The sequence below is a fragment of the Musca autumnalis genome, unplaced genomic scaffold (assembly GCF_047663935.1).
Source record: "Musca autumnalis isolate F117 unplaced genomic scaffold, ASM4766393v1 scaffold_2, whole genome shotgun sequence".
NCBI classification, from domain to species: Eukaryota; Metazoa; Arthropoda; class Insecta; order Diptera; family Muscidae; genus Musca; species Musca autumnalis.
In genome coordinates, this window is record NW_027411755.1 from 264,733,468 (window position 1) to 264,753,957 (window position 20,490).

Sequence of the window (20,490 nt, forward strand, 5' to 3'; positions counted from 1 at the left end):
TCTCAATACATTTTTTTTTTTGTTTTTTGATTTTTCTCATTTAAAGATATCGTAGTTTCAGAATCCGCAAAACCTTCCGAGGTGTAAGCACCTTCCATGTAAATTTTTTCAAGAGCACCGTGTATATCGTTCTAGCTCGATTATTGCGGACGCTATAGTGATTACAACAAACATAATAGGGTAAATCGACTAAAAATCTTACCCTGATCAAGAATATATATACTTTATGGGGTCAAAAATGATTATTTCGATGAGTTACAAACAGAAAAACAAACTTAATATACCCTCTATACTATGATGGAGGGCATATAAAATGGTAAAAATTCGAAAACTTTTAGATTCAAGCAGTTTCTGAAGCCGAGCATATATTTTGTCCATTAAATTTTAAGCTTTAATTTGTGTAAAGCTTACGCAACTTATTATGACAATTTAAAAAAAAAAAACTGTAAATATATGTGAAATTTCAAGGTGGGCATATGCTGCATATTCGCCGATCCATGTTCGGTTTTTACCGATCACACAATTGCAATTCGTGTGCAGAGGAACCGGCAAACAAGGGATTTCTATTTATTTTGTAATCATGACAAACGTGCTAACGTCCAGGAAGTCCACTAATATTTATCAGTTCTTTAGATAAGAAGGCATGCAATTTACCCCAAAAATAAATTTAACGATAAGAAGGCTAAAAAAATGCCGGTAATTCGTTCAAGCCGGGAAAAGAAGAGAAAGAGCTAGAATGTGGTAAATAAATCAATTGAATTTACAAATTTCTCAAAAAAGCTCTGTGGTGAATTTGATCAGCCGGTCTCTTCATAAGTGGACAAGTGTGGTGGTGTGCGCTCTCCCCATAGTTGGATTGCTACATCATCGTCGTCAGTGATGTCAATATTATGATTCACAACCCGTGTATGGGGTGGTGGCGTTAAAAGTGAAACTATTTCAATTAATAAATCAAGTAATCTTCAAAATTCATGAGACGTTTAGTGAGAGGGGAGGGTTCAAACATGGTAAAACCTTAATTAATCTACAATAAAATATGTAATTTTCGGCAATGTTTTTTTCGCATTTAATGTATTCGGAATATAAACACAATAAAAAAATCATAAATAGAAATGAACAAATCAATTCCCAGATAGCATTTAGAAGACTGTTTTTTCAAAAATCACATTGAGGAGTCTTTTTAGAGTCCTTTTGGTGATCAAAAATTGATTAAGTCGCTTGTGTGATCAGAAAGGGACTCGAAAGTGACTCCCTGTAATGATTAAAAAGAGTTCAATTTAAAATACAACAACAAATGTGTAGCAATCACAAATAAATCATTGAGGTGTTTAAAATGTGACAATTTTTTGTTATTTATTGTCACATTTTGATCATCTGGAAGATTGAAAAATGCTTAATCAAAAAAGGGTCATACAGGTGTTTGAAAAGTGATTATAATTATGTATACTCTGATCATATTTTGAACAGTTAGGTGATTAAAAACTGATTGTTTTGTTTTATTTTTATTTGGTTGTAATTATTTATAAATAAAAAATAAAATTCTCATATACACTTTCTACAAAATTTTGATATAAATGTAACGTATAATATTAAAGGTACAGACAAACACAACACAACAGGTTTTGCCAAGTGAAGTGAAGAAGCAGTATACTAACCACCAAGCAACATAAAGGATATTTAAAAGACATAACAAAACAGAAAAGACTATAAAACAAAGGAAAGAAACAAAGAAGAATAAAAGAAAATTTTTTTAAATTTATTTCGTCTAACAAAAAGACTCATAAATGACTCCCTAAAGACTCATAAATGATTATAAACATGACTCTAAAAAGACTCGAAAAAGGGTCCGAAATTAATCAACAAAACACCAATAAATGATTGAAATACGACTCGAAAAAGACTCATTTGTGATTTGTTTAGAAGAGTCGCCTGAGGTTATGTTTTCCTACCGACAAAGGAGTCATTTATGATCAGAAAATGAGCTCATATTCTAGCTTTTTAATCGTGCAGTCGGATCAAAAAAGACTCGAATTTGATTAAAATTTTCAAAAAATGCTGACTGGGTTATTTTTGCTCAATAATGTGTGAAGTAATATATTTAGATTTCACATAAACAATAGATAAAATTTATCGAAAAGCTACAGGGATTTTATGGGAATATATTGCATTCTATTTATATAAATTTAAATTTGCATTAAACAACAATATTCAGCGAAAAAATTGCATTTCTTAAATATGAATAGTAACACTAAGAAAATGGTTTTTTCGATGTTCTTTTGACAGCATTTTAAGAAAATTAAACAAAACTAATTAAAATTAAAAGCTATTGAATGGCATAAGAATTGAAAAATTAAACATAACAGTCCAAGGATTTTTTTTTGTAAACGTATTTTTGACGAGTTTATTACATCATAAGGAATATCATCAGTCCATACTCCAATAACTCAGACATTGATTGAATACAGATTTTCTCCTAGTTAAACAATATGTAAGAAATCAACCAAAAATAAAGAATAAACCAAAAACGCCTCTTTAGCGACTTGCCATAGAGTTTTACTTGGTCGCGTATAAGTAATATTCATAAATCATACGCCCCTTTCAACATAGGTTTTCAATTTGCATATTTTTCAAAAAACACAAATAAAAAATTATTTTTTTTTTGCATTACACTGTGCAACATTTTTAAGGTGATCTTGTGCAAACAATTCGAACTGAGGATTTTTTGAAAGTGCAGACCCAAACGACAAGAAACCCTAGTTGGGTTTTGTTGTGTCAGATCCAGCTCGGATTTTATGGCTCCATCTAAACATGGTTAAATATTGAGTTTTTGAAGAAATTCGGGGCTATTTCTCTGAAACCAAAGCGAATCTTCTTCTGACGTCTGAAGCAAATTTGTATATAAGGACAAGAATAAAATATTTGGAAAACTTATGAACTCGAAAAACTACATTTATTGCCTCAAATTTCAAAATATATGCAAAAATTCCACAATTTTTATACATTTCGCACCGTATCTCCAAAACCGTTAATTTTTTCTGAATATTTTCGTTTGGAAAAATATTCCCTGGAATGTAATACACAACTCTTCAGAACATGTCATTGTTGTAAAATGCCTCTATCCCGTTGTTTTCAGTACATTTTTCAATGACGATTTAATAAATATGCCCATAATGTGGGGAAATCCGAAATGCGAGAATAAACTGTCGGTGTGAACTGTGTTTGAAATACGTGTTGTAAAAGATATGATGAAAAATACAGCTGAAACAACAGGAAGTAGGCATTTTAGAGTTTCAGAATATTCTAAAGAATTGTTGAGAACTTTATTTGGAAGATTTTTGCAAAAGTTTACTTAGTTCAACTCCCAATAGTTTAGCCGATACTGACCAGAATTTCAGGAATTATGTAAAATTTTCTATATTTTATAGATTTTGATGCCCTAAATGGAGTTTTTCTTATGTGTTTTTTTTTTTTTCAAAAGATAAGTTCAACTAGTTTAGGGCTACAATATTGCTAACGACAGCAAGGCCAAATTTCATTCGTTTCTGAGATAAAGGCCTGATAAATGCAAAAAGTCTAGATTTAGCCCTGTTTAGATGAGGCCATAAAATCCAAACTGGATCTAAAAAGGACAAAACCCTACTAGGGTTTTTGTAGTCTAAATATGTACTTTCAAAAAAATGCTTATTAGAAGATGTTTGCATTTTTAGTGTTGCATAGTGTTATCTAATAGATAATTTAATTTTTAAATATATTCAAAATTATGTAAGAATATCAAATTTTTTCTAAGTGAGTGTTTCATAAATAAGCAAATTAAATACATACATAAGTTGAAATTTATGAATATTAATTATACGTAACCAATTAAAATGTTATGTGAAGTGGTCACAGAGGCGTTTTTTATTTTTCTTTTTTTTTAATTTTTGCTTGATTTCTGACAAACTACATTACTGATCTCTTTGTGACAACTTTTACATTCAAAAATCCTTAGATAAAAAGCTTTTTAATTTGATTTTCAGTTTTCTTTTGAATTTTATTTAAAATTGATTTGTTTTTTTAGAAAATTACTGAACCTCCTTAAATCGCCAAGTTGATATACTGTTAAGAATAGTAAATAACTAATTCGAGGTCTTAAGTCTCTCCCTTTCTCTCTCTCATCAAATCATACCCTTCTCACTAAGAGTAATGATGACAAGTGAAACCAGAAGTAATAACAATAAAAAAACAATAACAAATAACAAAACAACTCTTTTTTAGATGCGAGAAAAATTGTTTAAAAATAATTTATAATTATGTGATTACCTCATTGCCTTTAATAGCAAAAAAAAAAACTAAAGACAAAAACAAAATAAAAACCAAAAACATTGAAAATTGTTTAACTTGCGTTTTTTTTTCTTTTTTTCGTTTGAATACAAATAATGTGAGAATATCATATCCCAAGACAGCAACAAAAACATAGCAACGAATCAAATGCAAAGCAAACATGTGTTTGATTTGTTAGCGCACCAAGGGAATGCCTGACGGCAAACCAAAAAAGCGGGGATGGGCGGATGATACAATAGGCTCCAAGTCGACCACAAAACTTATAACCGTACAACTGTTCAATGCTAGTCGTTGTAAACAAATACATATAAATATGTATGTCTATTGGTTGTCTAAGAACTTTTGCACCACACTCAACCATACATTTGTATATTTTGAGAAAGTTTGTGTGTGCAAATGTGTTTTTGCTTCTTCGTTCACTGCAGATAAAATATTTGAAAATGATGAATTGTATATATTGTATACATATTTGTTGTTCTTGCATTATTGGTTTGCTGTTGTTGTTGTGCACATTGCACATCGTAGAAACCATCAACACATACAACAATCATACACTACGCTTCAATGTGTGCTATAATAGTGTATTTTGCCGGTAAATGTGAATGAATTTCTTCGAAAATGATTTCACACTTTCCGCTGTTGCTGATGTTGCTGTTAATATTACGATTGTGCTGGCGCAGTCATAATAATGATGATGATGGCAATGGTTGAGTTCGTGTGAGAGGCTGCTAAATACCACGCTACTATATAGCAGCAAATTTAGTTCGCCCCATTTATACCTAAAATTCGTAACAAGTTATTGTGCAAGTCGAAATGTTTCTGTTTTATTTTTATTTTTTTTTTTCTTTCTTTGGAGGTCAAGGGAAATTGTGAAATGTTAGAAAGGCCCTTAGAAATCTAGAACACAAGGGAGAGTGGCTGAGAATGATCGTTTGCGCACATAGTTTTGGAAATTTGATTTATGCATTTTACAGCTTATGATTGAAAATTGTGTTAAAAGCAAATGTATAAAATCAAACAGTGGAAATAACTCTTTTTCTTCGGAAAATTATGAAAATTATGACCTGAATTCTATTTTGCAACAAAATATATTTCAAATGGGGAAGTTCTTTGACTAAATCAAACGCAACAATTTCATCTAAAATCTGTGGTTTTATTTTATAAAATTCTATAATAATCTGGGGATAACACATACTTGTCACCTTCAAAAAAATTAAAAAAAAAATATTGGCTTATTTTGTAGTACAGGTAGTATAGAGTATGGGGCAAAAGGCGATCGGAGAAAAATTGTCTCAGATATATGACCGTTCAAAGTGAAGAACCCGTAGTGTATAGAGGCGCAACTTAAAACGCGTTTTTTTCGAAATGACATGTTTGGAGTCAGTGCCAACGATAGCTCAAAAACAAATGGACTGATCTTCATATGTTTTGTTAAGCTGTGGGGGTTCGAGTCCTTGGCTTTTCTTTTTCACTTGCAAAAAATTTCGATCATCAAGCTTAAATCTAAACGAGAAAATTAATAAAAATCATTAAAAAAAATCATCTTCGCCCTAACAGGCAAAATTTAAAAAAAAAAAATCTTTTCTTTCAACGAGACAGATTTCTTTTTATTTTTCCCGATTTTAGGACAAAAACGCTCAATTTTTACACCCTCCACCATAGTATGGAGGGTATATTAAGTTTGTTTTTCCGTTTGTAACGCATTGAAATAATCATTTGCGATATAAAGTATATATATTCTTGATCAGCGTAAAATTCTGAGTCGATCTATGCATGTCCGTCCGTCCGTCTGTGGTAATCACTCTAGCATCCACAAAAATGGAGATAGGACGCTGAAATTTTGGGAAGACGTCTCTTTCAGTGCAGGCAGGTCAAGTTCGATGATGGGCTACATCGCTCCACGTTTTGTAATTGCCCCCATATATCGGTACCTCCCGATTTTCGGTATTTTGTGGATTTTAGCTGCAATTTTTAACCGAACTAGCTGTAATTTGACATATAAGGTTCTCTGTGACCACGAAACTTATCCACCAAATATCGTTAATATAGGTTCATGTTTTGGTATAGCCCCCATATATCGGTACCTCCCGATTTTCGGTATTTTGTGGATTTTAGCTGCAATTTTTATCCGAACTAGCTGTAATTTGGCATATAAAGTTATTTGTGACCACAAAACTTATTTACCAAACATCGTTAATGTAGATCCATGTTTTCGTATAGCCCCCATATATCGGTACCTCCCTATTTTCGGTATTTTGAGGATTTTAGCTACAATTTTTGACCGAACTTGCTGTAATTTGACATGTGAGGTTCTCAGTGGCCACAAAACTTATCCACCAAACATCGTCAATATAGGTCCATGTTTTGTTATAACCCCCATATATCGGTACCTCCCGATTTTCGGTATTTTGTGGATTTTAGCCACAATGTTTAACCGAACTAGCTGTAAATTGACATATGACGTTCTCTGTGGCCACGAGACTTATCCACCAAATATCGTTAATATAGGTCCATGTTTTGGTATAGCCCCCATATATCGGTACCTCCCGATTTTCGGTATTTTGTGGATTTTAGCTGCAATTTTTAACCGAACTAGTTGTAATTTGACATATAAGATTCTCTGTGACCACGAAACTTATCTACCAACCATCGTTAATATAGGTCCATGTTTTGGTATAGCCCCCATATATCGGTACCTCCCGATTTTCGGTATTTTGAGGATTTTAGCTAGAATTTTTAATCAGTCAACTGCGTCGACAGAGATATACCCTCAGTCTAGGATCTAAAGAAAAGAAGCCAACACAATACTTCTCACCTATATATATAGACCAATTTCAAAAGAAGTATGGATTTGCCCCTGAAAAAATTAACCGCCTTAACTAGGACCACATACCCAACATATTGACAAGAATTTGAAAACGATCCCAGAAAAGTCCTTAAACTGCACTCTTCCCAAACTTTGTGTGGGAAGTACCCGAAAAAGTGGTCCGATGTAGTTAATATTCGGACATAATTCGAGGCTGTAAGAAATAATACGATGTAAAACGTTTGGACCAAATAGGTTTCTACCTTAGAGGCTTATCTTACGTACTACTCATTATCTCAGGAAGTATGGACTTGCCTCCGAAAAAATGAGCTGTCGTAACAGTGTTCTCAACAAGAACTTTTCTAAAAAAATCCAAACGATCCGAACGAAATTTGTATGGGAGGTACCCGAAGGACGGGATCGATATAGTCCATATTCCAACCTGATACATGGTTAGATTGAATAATACGATGTGCAAAGTTTGGACCAATCAGAGACTCCCTGCAAGAGTTATCTTCCGGATTTGCCATTTTAGTTGGTACCGTCAGGGTTTCTTGCAGCTTTTAAGCCACTGTCTCAGGAAGAATGCACTTGTCCCCGAAAAAATCGTATCGACGAAAAGGTGGCCGCAAAAACAACCTGCTGATGAAAACGATCTCACAACGATCTGAAACATGCTCTTAAACTTCACATTTTCCAAATTTTTTGTGGGTGGTATGGAAAGCACTGGACCGATATAGTCTATATTCGAACCCGATATATGCCTGGAGGTAATATTACCATATGCAAAGTTATGACCAATTCGGTTACTCCCTTCGTGAGTTATCAGAGCGAACGAATTTAGCGAAAAAATTTGAACTTTTTGAAGGAGGTACCCGAAAGAGTGGACCGATATGTCACATTTTCGACAAACTATTACGAATGCCAAATTTTAAACCTGATCGACTGCTTCGTTCGAGAGTTATTGTGCACACCAGCCAGCCAAACAGACGAACCGACAAGGCTAAATCGACTTCAAACTTTCTGAAACGCATTTCGTCCAAACATAGGCGTTTACACAAAGACAGTATTGGCAAGACAATAGCAAAGTTACAAAGCATTTCCACCAATACATTCATACTTCTCTCTATACATATTTAAAAATTTGTAAGTGTATTTGTAAAAAAGGTTTGTATTTTTGCTATTGTCTTGCCAATACTGGCATTTGTAAACGTCGGGATACTTGGGGTCTAAAACCATTAATTCGATGAGGCACATTTTTGGTCGCATCAAAGTGTATATACCCTCTTTAGCCTAAAGGCTGAGGGTAAAATAGTAACACAAAGTGGTCCTAGCCGTTCCTAGATTTATTACATGCGGATAGCTTTTGGCTATCTTCCAAATTTAGCCCAATTTTTATCAAATTTCTATTTTTGTTCCTTTTAAGAATTTCCTTTGAAATAGTTCTACACTATCTATCCTCCCTAAATTCGAAAACTGATACTACCAAATCAATGTTGCGCATGGCAAAAATTAAATGAAATTGATTAACCTTGTTAACCTACCCGTTGAACAAAAGTCGTGATCTCAACTAAAAACCAATAGTTGTCTTGGCTTTAATTAATAACTCAAATCAGAAAAAAAACACACTGTGAATTGAAATTCGAATATGCAAACTTCAAGCAGAGCAAACACAATGCGGAAAAGATGTTCGCTCGATTGAGTGAATGCATTGCAAAAAAAAAAAAAACTAGTTGGCTTGGAGCAATAAACGAATATTCAATCAAATTCAATGTCAAAAGAAAAGCTTTGTTGCATCACAGACAATAAACTTCAAAAATATTTTATTTGACTTTAATTAGCACTTCATACTGGCAATTACTTTAAGAGAATCAACAAAAAAAATGAAGTTGTTAAAATTAAGCAAAAAACCAAAACCTAATAAGAAGCATTTTAAATACATATTTGTATAACATTTTGAGTTTTGAATAAGCAATTTGTCATTTCAAAAGAGGATTATGGAGGACCGGACTGTTTGCAAATAATTAAAAACAATAATTACTTTGAGAAATCAAATGATAATGGATAACGCAATACACTCGGACAAGTTTTTCGAATGTAGTAATTCATAAAAATAGTATTTTAACAAGCCAGGCAGTCAGCCAGAGGCTGATCGCCGGGTAGGCAATGATGACATCATATCCATCAACGGAATCTGTTTATTTATTTATCTGGCATGACTTTATGCATTCAAAACACAACTGAAAAATATACAAAATAAAAAAAACCAAAATCAAACAAATAATGGAAGAATTGAGTAAAAAAAACGGCCAAGGGGACACGTTTGCCAAAAAAAAAAAACAACTATCATCAAAAGGCCAGATCATGCCACAAATCACGTACGATCAATTTTCCCCTATTTTTGGGACTACAAGTTTTAGATAAGGAAAATCTTACAACCCAAAAAATGCAATTTGACCTAGAAATCGAAGTTTATTTGTTTTATCTGTTAAAAATGCTATTCACTTTTCACACAAAAATACTCAACACGAATTTCCATTTGTGATGACAGTTCTGACAAACGCAATGATAATATTTATTTGCCATTACGAGAATGTTAAAAGAAAAAAAACATCTGTGCTTTAACAAAAAAATACAAACACTCGCATTTGTATCTTTTGTGAAATGCAAGCATTGGGGTATTCCCCTTTATTTCTTTTATAAGCGATACAACAAACAAAATGTATTTCATATGTTGTTCCCTTTTTTGTGATTTCAAAAAAAAAAAAAAAAACTATTAAAACTGAAGTGATTTTGTACTCCAGAAATATATACATATGTATTTATGTATGCAGTCACGCGTGACTGAAAATTGAAATGGATTGTAGGGAGTGATGGAATTGATCGTAAAACTATTCTACAAATGATGCAATGCTTTTAAAATGGATGATTCATCCGTCGTCGTGAATAAGTTTTTTGAATTCATATCAGGCTGTATTGGAATTGTAACATGAATAATAATACATGTACACACGGTATTGGGAATGAATATAGGAGAGGATTTTTTCTTTAATTTTAGAATTCAAGAAAATATATTAAAAATATCTTTAGTGCAATTCTTTAACTCAGTTTTTGAGTTACCGACACAAATCCGCAAAATTAAAACGCTAGCTATCTTTTATTACAAAAAGGCTCTGTATGATATACGAAATATCGGTTAACTCTGCTGGTTTCCATGATACATCACTTGAAACCGAATTAACAGATGAACTAGCTCGAGGTGGATCTAAGTTGATCGACTAATCAATTGATGCATTTTTAGGCCACCACATTGTGAGATCTACCTTGAGAAGGCGCACCACAGAAGGTGTTTGGAATCTGGATGTAAGATATCCAAAGCAGTCTGGCCTGCGATCTCCCAAAGTAAAATCATTAGCCTTGTCCCACTCGATAAGTCAGGGCTATTTGATCACAGTGTGACTTATTGCGGGCCACTTTAGGGTTAGATCTATAACTTCAATATGAAATGACAGTGACGTCGACGACTTTAGATTAAGTGGAGATGCAGAAGAGATGTAAATATAGATACTACACACTAAAAGACAGCGACTACCGGTAAATACGAGATACCTTCCTTACACACATAAATTCCATTGCTCTGTTTAAATTTGCCAAAAGTCTATGATGGCATGGCTAAAACACCTGAACACAATGGATCATTATTTCCGAGTGAAGTGGTCGACCGAGAATCCAAAAAGTCAAATTACAATCGTCATATGTTAAAATTATAACTCCAACAGTTCGGATTCTAGCACCAACAGACGAACGGACTAGCGATTGTCCTGATCCGGAATTTATGAGTAATTGCTCTTCGTGAAATCTGAAAACATTTTGAGGAATTGCAAACTAAATAAGTCTCCATACAATTCCAGAAAGTATACAATAAATGTTTTCCTTGTAAATTATTTAAAGGGTGACGTAGGGGATGAAAGATACCAAGGAACGGACCTGACCGGCTTTAACATGGCAAAGTCCAGGATTTATCTTGGTCCCTCTTTCATCTCAAGTGGACACTGACCTCCCCGTTGTGTCACCTGGGGTGGCTGCCTTTAACACCCGTTAAAGGTAGTGAGCTAAAATGTGCCGCGCGTTCACCCATAAGAACGTTAAAAGCTTGGGTTTGGGCGCAGGGTTAGTAACCCTCCCCTAGAAAAAGCAGCCTACTATGAAAAAAGAAAAGAAAAACAAATCCCTCAAAAGTTGACGACCCCCGCAAACGTTTTAAGGACCATGATCTGCGAATCTGCACATGGAATGTTCGCACTCTTTATAGAGAAGGTGCAGTTTACGCATTGGCAGATGTACTTGAAAAGTACAAGGCCGACATTACTGCCATACAGGAAATACGATGGAATGGGAAAGGCGTCCCAACAACACCTAAAGTTGACGCACTGTATTATAGCTGCCATGACATAAAGCAGGAGTTTGTTTGCGGATTAACACACCTGGTCTCCAGCTTCACACCAGTGAATGAAAGTCTCGCTGCAATTCGATTAAAAGCAAAATTCTTCAACATCAGCTATATTTGCCCTCATGCTCCCACTGAAGACAAGGACGAACTGACCAAAGATATATTTTATGAGCGCTTAGAAGAAACATATGACCGTTGTCCTGCCCATGACATTAAAATTATTCTAGGTGATTTTAATGCCAAAAATGGAAAGGAAAATATCTTTGGCCCAACAGTCGCAAAATTCAGTCTCCACAGTGAAACATCTGACAATGGTATGAGGCTGATAGACTTTGCCGCTGCAAAAAACATGGTAGCTAGCAGTAAAAGATTTAATCATCTCGATATTCATAAGGGCACCTGGCTGTCTCCAGATCAGAAAACAAGAAATCAAATAGATCATGTTGTGATCGATGGAAGACATTCATCGAGCGTGTTGGATGTACGATCGTTCCGAGGCGCAAACATTGATTCGGACCACTAGCTTGTTGCAACAAAGGTACGCACCCGGTTAAACGTAGCAAACAAAGTACGAACAGACACAACACGAAAGTTAAACATCGGTAAGCTGCAATCACAACAGATAGCCACAGCATATTCCACTCAACTATCCCAATTGCTTAATCAAAGCACTCCTCATCGGGATAACATATCAGCGCAATGGCAAAGCATTGCCCACTCCATGCAAACAGCCGCAAAATCCATACTTGGATACCAGAGACCTCTACCAAGGAATCCATGGTATGATCAGGAGTGTCGTGCTGCTACCAAAGTGAAAAATGCGGCATATAGAGCTACTTTACAATCCGTAGCAACGTGTAGCGCACGAAAAAGATATCGGGAGAAAAGGAGAGAGGAGAAACGTCTTTTCCGCAGGAAAAAGAGGGAGATGGAAAAGCGGGAGTGTGAAAAAATCGAGATGTACAGGAACCAGAATGAAGTCCGAAAAGATGGTATTGAATGTATACCACCCGGCCAAGATGAGTAGACAGCAATAAACCGGCTGAAGAATAATAACGCAGCAGGAGCTGATGGCCTACCAGCCGAGCTGTTTAAAACCGGAGGCGACACGCTGTTAAGGTGTATGCATCAACTAGTTAGCTCCATCTGGCAGGAAGAACGCGTACCCGACGATGGGAACCTGAGTATCCTGTGCCCCGTCCACAAGAAAGGAGATAAGACTGTATGCTCTAATTATAGGAGCATAAGTCTACTCCCAATTGCCTACAAGATCGTGACAGGGATATTGTGCGAACAACTAAAGCCAATGGTCAACGAGATAATTGGACCATACCAATGTGGCTTTAGACCTGGCAAGTCCACCATTGACCAGATATTTACCCTTCGGCAAATCCTGGAGAAGACCCAAGAGATGCAGATCGACACCTACCAACTTTTTGTCGATTATAAAGCAGCCTTCGACAGCCCGCTGCGTTCAAAGGTACTAAAAGCCATGTCTGAATTTGGTATCTCCCCAAAGCTCATCCGGCTTTGTAAAATGACTTTAACTGACACGAGATCCTCAGTTAAAATAGGAAAGAACATCTCCGAAGAGTTTTGTACCAAAAGAGGTTTCAGACAAGGAGACAGCCTTTCGTGTGACCTCTTCAACATCCTGCTGAAAAAGGTTATACGAGAGGCAAACGTCAAAAGAAGTGGCACAGTCTACACCAATAGCCACATGTTACTTGCTTATGCTGATGATATAGACATCATGGGACGATCAGTAAAAGAAGTAACTGATACCTTTATGAAGGTCGAAGGAGAATCTGCTAAAGTGGGTCTGGCGGTAAACGGCGAGGAGACCAAGTTGATGGTGTCGACGCGCAATGCGTCCATTCAGCTCGGACCAACTGTGGAAGTTGGTTCCTATAATTTTAAGGTAGTAAAAGACTTCGTCTACCTCGGCACCTCCGTAAACACAACAAACGACATCAGTTGTGAAATAATAAGAAGAATTGTATTGGCCAACAGATGCTACTTTGGTTTAAGTAAGCAGTTTAAAAACAAAGCCACATCTCGTCAAACAAAAATAACGCTCTACAAAACACTGATACTACCCGTGCTGATGTGTGACTACGAAGCCTGGGTACTTGCGCAAGCAGACATGGCAGTGCTTGGTGTGTTGGAGAGAAAAATTCTTCGAAAGATCTACGGACCAATCTGCGTAGACAGTGAATATCGACGTCGCATGAACCACGAGCTGTATCTGCTATACAACGACAACAATATAGTTAAACGTATTAAGATGCAGCGATTGCGTTGGCTAGGCCATATCATAAGAATAGGGGAAGATAAACCCGCTAAAAAGGCGTATAAATACGAACCGCTTGGCGGAGTACGCAGAATTGACAGGCCAAGGAATAGATGGCGCAAACAAGTGGATGAAGAGATGAAAAGGCGCGGTATTCCAGAGTGCGAAGCAACAAATAGAGAGAATTGGAGATATTTTCTTAGTTCGGCCTATAGAACAAATGTTGCGTAATGGCCCAGCTAAGTAAGTACGTAAATTATTTAAAAATAACTGAAAGGTTTCTAGTTCCTGAATCGATCATTGAAGAAATTGACTAAAAAAGTAATCAAAAAAGAATCAGCCAAATTTTCCTATTTTCCTATTTCCATCAGCCTATGAATGTAACAAACCCTCAATACTCAATACCAGAGATGCGAACCTCCGTTGATTCGTTTCGACTGACATGTCTAACAGCTCCTATTTTATTATTATTTTTTACAAAAATTCTATAGTAGGAAATTTCGTAGTCCATATCTCGGGAAGTGTTAAATATAAAAACTATATTGGATTGGATTTTAATTCATTATTGTTGAACTTTTGTTGGGGTGGTATCCGAGGGAATTTTACCCACTTTCGAACTTTATCTTAGTTTTGAACCAATATTACTGTATACAAAATTTGAACCAAGACGAAAGATGGATTCAGGAGGTTATTGTGCGCCCGAGCCATTTTTGTTTGTGACAGTTGGATTTTTGAACAGTTGGATCATTATGTAAGGAAGATTGGACCTTTTTATGAAAAAAAATATACCGCTAGAATACGAACCGCCATATCGACCGATTCAAATATTTTCGAGATATATAATTCCTCAACAGCCAGTCAAACAACTGGATGGCCATGGCTAAGTCGATCACAAATTTTCTGAAATGGAATTTGACCTTAATAAATGTGCGGTTAGATTTCCAAGCTTGATAACTTCTTATTTTCCAATACTGGCAAAATAAACACTCATCGTAATGTTGGCTTACGTTTCCTGAGTAGTTTCATCTGTGTAAAACTTCTCAAGAAGTGGTGCCGTTGGACACGCCGTTCGGACCTGGTCATAAATGTAGGTCATTGAGCTAGAATTAAACTGCACACATCCCTTTATATGTAAAAATGTCTGTTGGGGATTAAGTCTCCAAGAACTAACACTGAAAACTCAAAGATGCAGCATAGACTCACTTCCCTTGTGTTTAAGTGAAATAAGTCTGATGTTCTTATTTGGCACTTCTCTCTAACTTGACATAGCATTTCAGAATGAAGCTATTTAAATTTTTCTCATGAAAGCAAATCGAGATGTGAAATTCATTGGATTTGGAGCGAAACACAAGAAACATTTTAATCGAAATCACAACTAACTTTAATATTACGACTGTATTTAATTATTTTAATGTGTTAAAAGCTATTAAGATGCAGTAGCTGAAGATCACTGATCCGTTGCCAAGCTAAAGTAAATGATAATATTTCCGGCTTATAATTTTTTATTATTATTATTTTTTTTTTTTTTTGAGTGATATTAACAACAGCCATTGTGAGTGCACAGACGCACAGCCATTGGATGCATTAAGAAGGGAAGAGAAAACACATTATAACGGTGATAGTCTTAATGACTTGCAATAAAAGTTGTTGTTGTTTTTTATTTTTTTATGCACACACAAACACACAAAACTGATCTTTTTCCAGAAAGAAACATATTAACAGGAAAAAAACTTTTTTTAAAGATGAATGGAATATTCTTCATTCCCAAAGAGGTACATACTTGGGAGTGACTAGATTTTGAAAATGTTGATATTTGTTGTTTGAATATAGGTCCCCAGGGGTCCATTTTCTCCAACTGTATCTAGCAAAAAATACATTACAAACCAACCTACTAATTCATTATTTTAACATTATGTCACCAAAAATAAATAGTTATTTTTAGACACTAAGAGTCGAAGAATAAGTACCTAGTTATGACTTTTAGTGGCCAAAAATCACGACTTATTTCCTTAACGGATTGGTAGGTCGAGTTTTTACGAGTTTTTTGCTGGGAAGTACTTAGCACATTAGATAACGATGCTGTTTTTCATTTATTTTATGTTTGTCCGTGGCTACAAATTTGCTAAAAGTAAAAAAAAAAAGAAAAGTTGTGGGGACATATGAGTGTGAATTGGACCTCACAATCTACAATTTAGATCCTTCAAAATCTCATCAACCTTCTTCGCAAAACCCTTTCATTTCATTACATTTGATCTGTATGGCCTTATTATGCCAGACACTGGCGCATAAACATTGCTGTGCGCTATTACCACAAAAAAACGGTAAAACACAAGCAATCCAACGCTTTTAAATAAATCTCAAAAACAAAGCCAAAAACTTTGTCGTTGAAAAGCATTCGCGCCTGGTTTCTTTGGCCGCATTTGTTTTCAACAACATTTCAAATCAGAAAATGCAATTAAAAACCGAGAGAGAAGAAAAAAGGTAACGAAAACCTAAAGAAAATTAACAGCAATGACAATGACGATGAGCAATGATTTTTCAGCGTAAATGTGTAAAAGAAAATAAAAACCTAAAAACGACAAGCAAGTCAGTCATTACGACGAACAACCGAATAAAGAAATATGACATATGAGTTTGTGGAGAAAAATAAAATAATAAAATGCTTTTAAATGGCTAAAACCGCACACATGTGTTCAAGTTACACATTACATGTGGTCCAGAAAAATTATAAAAAAAAGTAATAAAATATCCGGAAATTTCAGAAAGTAACTGAATGTCGCTTTAGCTTGAGAAAGGCGGTCTGGCTGGTAGACGACATAAAATGACATGAACTGAAGCGCCATGTCTAGCCGTCACTCAGCCAAGAGTACAACCACAAACTTTGATGGTAATTCAAGTACTAGAATGTCTATTTTTAATTAGACCATTGCAGTGGTCAATTGAAGTGGCATTGAACTGTCGGCCCAACCAAGCCATCGAAGCGAAACACTACTCAACCTGCTGGTGATGACACTGCCAACCAATCGCCAACATGATGAAACAATGTAAAAACTGAACACAAACGTTTCAAGCTCTAACGGAACTTCATTATATGGCAATTGGCAAATATCGATTTCCGGCAAATAGACAAAAATCAGCAATCCGTAAGGCTTGTAAATAGGTGTAAGAACAGAATGTAAACTATTTGCCGTACCTATACAAAAACAAAAAAATTCTATGCCCAGTTAAGAATAACAATAATCATAAAATCAGCAATAAAGTTACAACGCCACACAGAATTTCAACCAACCAAATAACCAGGCAGAACCAGACAGGCATTGTTGATAACCAATTGTCATTGACTCGTTGAGGGTTTTGTTCATTGTTTACCATGTTTTAATTGTTGTATTTTCCCATTATTATCAACAATCAACAATTACATACAACAAAACTATAAATAGAATATTTTCGTTTTTTTTTGGTACTCACTCTTGTTGCTGCTTCACTAAGTTATCCAATTTGGCCTGCAGGGCCTCCGCCGAGGGTTTGTGTACTTCCCCAAGGAATGTGACGATTGATTTTGAGAGCGCCTCAATATCTTTATGTGATGATTTAAGTTCTTCCGATTCGCTGAGTATTTCCTGTTTACAAAAAAAAAAAAAAATTGAAAAAAACAAAATTAAAATGTTATCTAAGAAATTGAAATCGTCATTAATTTCAAATGCTGATATCATAAATTGATAGCATACACCTTTCAATACCACCGCAAAGACAGTTTCTTTGCTGTGTTTGTTGTGAAAGGGATTTTGACGTTATTTTTTGTTTTGTTTTTGAAACCAGTTGCTTACTAAGAATATTTTCTATTGAATTTTCATGAATAGTAAAATAAACAAAAACAATTTAGAACCACAAATTCGATTTGCATAATTTTATTAAATTAAAGCTAATTATGTACACATGAACAAAGCACCGCAGTACAGCTAGATCACACCAATCTGAGGCAGATTTTTTGGTATATATTAGGATAGGGTGTACCTGTCTTAACAACAAATCATGTCAATGAAATCGCTATATTTTACTAAAATCTAATCACCAGTCCCCCTGGTAAGACCAACTAACATCTCTGCAAACAATTCAAGGCTTATATTAACAGGCTTTTCCTGTGAAATCCTATGCGAAGGGATTCGTTTGAGTTTTTAATACATATTTAAATTAAATAATTAATAAATGAAATAAATTATGAACCAATTAAATATATCGGAAATAAAAATATATTCGCCCTAATATGGCCAACATAAGATTATAAGATCAGAGGCCTTGCTTAAAGTTCCAAAAACCTAAGCCTTTTACAAAAATTGCGACTATAACAGATTATTGTATGTTTCCCGATTAGAACATATAAACGCCCCGACAGCTGACAGATCCAACACCATACATACGAATTAAATCCTCAATATATCAGCTATTATAACACTGTCCGACAGCCAAAATTACACTTGAACCGGACTATATACGTTTGAAAGTATAGGCAAAATGGAGTACAATGGTACAAAGAGGAGAGTATAGGCTTTATATAATAATTATAAATTATTGCATTGCAGGATAAAAAGGACATTAAAAATATCCTTGAAAAATTAAATCAAAAGTGAGCATTTTGGCAGGCGCATATCTTCTAAACCGCGAAGAATTTTAATTTGCTCATGGAGGCAAAGTTGTAGCTCTTGTCATAAAGAATATAAATTCTGGACGCATGAAATCCACCAAACCTTATCTTCATCATCTTCTATAACTTTTTCTAGGGTATTGACCTGAAAATTGTCGGACGTTGTAACCAATAAAAAAGTATCAGTCAGTTTTACCGACAGAGATATACCCTCAGCCTGTGTGAATTGAGACTCTTATCGGATACCGGCCACACAAACGAAATCGTTTCCCCAACAATTATGTGTTTAGGTGTTTTCAGAATTGTGTGGCCTTCTTAGGAACCATTCTTCGTTCCAACCAACAAAAATATAGAAACTTTTGGGGCATTAATCTGAACGTTCCGAAAAATGAGGGCGTTTTGTTGAAAAAATTATTTGGAATAAAGCGCAAAAGTGTTGAGCTTTTGTGAGAAAGTACCTGAAGAAATGGAAAGGAGAGTCTACTTTGAAAGCGGATCTATCTACTTCCTTTCCATAGTTATCGTACCAACCAGTGATTTTTAATGGATACCGCACGATTTTCTATAGCTCTTGGGTCTTCATTTAAAGAAGCATGAACTTAATAATAATACTAGTTCCAACAAACATCAAAGAATGGACAAGGGAGACCTCTCACAAATCAATGAGCGCATCCCGATTCATACACAGAAAAAAAAATCTGGCGATAAAAAAAATTATCATAGTGACGAAATTCGATAAAATTATTTGATCACAAAGTAAAAATACAACTGATAAAATATTTCACATATTGACTAAAATATTTATCGATTTTTTATATTGAACTAATAAAATGGAATATGTGGAATATTTTGATAAATATTTTTGTCAATATATGACATATTTTATCAGTTATATTTTTATTTTGTGGTCAAATAATTTTATCGAATTTTGTCAATATGACAATTTTTTTATCGCCGGAAAATCGATAAATTTTTGAATTTTTTGATCAAATGGCTAAAAATTTTTTCTGTGTATTAGTTCATTAATGTCCTACTTTTATTGCCGAGTCAGAACGGGGTGTTTTAAGCAGAACTACGATTTACTCGATTTTAATCACAAAAATTCGCGAGTGGTAGTACACGAAGAGTACGAGTTTTACGAGAAGTTTACCCATCACTCTTTCGTTTTATGTGGAAATGCTCGCGAGTACTAGGCCATATCATAAGAATAAGCGATGATGAACCTGCTAAAAAGGCGTATAAATTCTGGCCGCATGGGGGTGCACGCAGAAGAATATATGACGGAAACAACTGAATGAAGAGATGACAAGGCGCGGTATTCCAGAAAGCGAAGCACTAAACAGAGAGAATTGGAGATCATTTCTTAGTTCGGTCTATGGTTCTGTAATGGGCCAGCTAAGCAAGCTCGCGAGTACCCTTTGTTAAAAATAAGCGTGGAAGTCAAAATGTTCTAAATAGAGTAAGACTTTACTATAAGAGTTAATTCGAGAATTCAGAAGAATTAATTTAATTTCCACTCGAACAAGTGCGAAGCATATGCGCTTCTATTCTCTTTTCTACTCGCAGAAGTACTCTCATTGGAATTCGAGAGAATCTCACTTTCTGCTTTAATTCGAGCGAGCTCTGATTTCAAGACACCACTTGTATATATGTTTTACATGGCTGGAATACTGAGAAAATGTCGCCAACGTTACGCTGAGGAGCATTTTTGTTATCTTGTCTGATCTGGAATCAAACCTGAGCATTCAGTGTGGAAGGCGGTGAGCACACAATTACACGACGGTGGCACCAGAAGCCTGGTAAAATTAAAGAAATTAACTGTCAGAATCCTAAAAACTACCTTCATTGGAAATTCCAAAAAACCCTTAAACTCCATTTAAGCGAAAATTTGGAACTTTTTTGAAAGTGGTAAGGGAACGAATTACTCGATATAATATATGTATCTTCGAACTTCATTTAAGTTTGAGAGAAATATTACT

General features: G+C 35.0%; 1 protein-coding gene across 25 annotated transcripts in view; it reads right to left on the bottom strand.

Annotated features, from left to right (window-relative positions):
* Msp300 (Muscle-specific protein 300 kDa) overlaps window positions 1-20,490 on the bottom strand; it is a 278,320-nt gene that overhangs the window by 82,124 nt on the left and 175,706 nt on the right. For all 25 annotated transcript variants that reach the window (XR_012409763.1, XR_012409762.1, XM_073964864.1 and 22 more), the window contains one exon: window positions 17,338-17,489. Coding sequence is in view for 21 of the 25 variants with exons in the window: in XM_073964864.1 (XP_073820965.1) it covers window positions 17,338-17,489 (152 nt within the window). In the remaining 4 variants the exon portion in view is untranslated. The remainder of the gene's footprint in view (window positions 1-17,337; window positions 17,490-20,490) is intronic.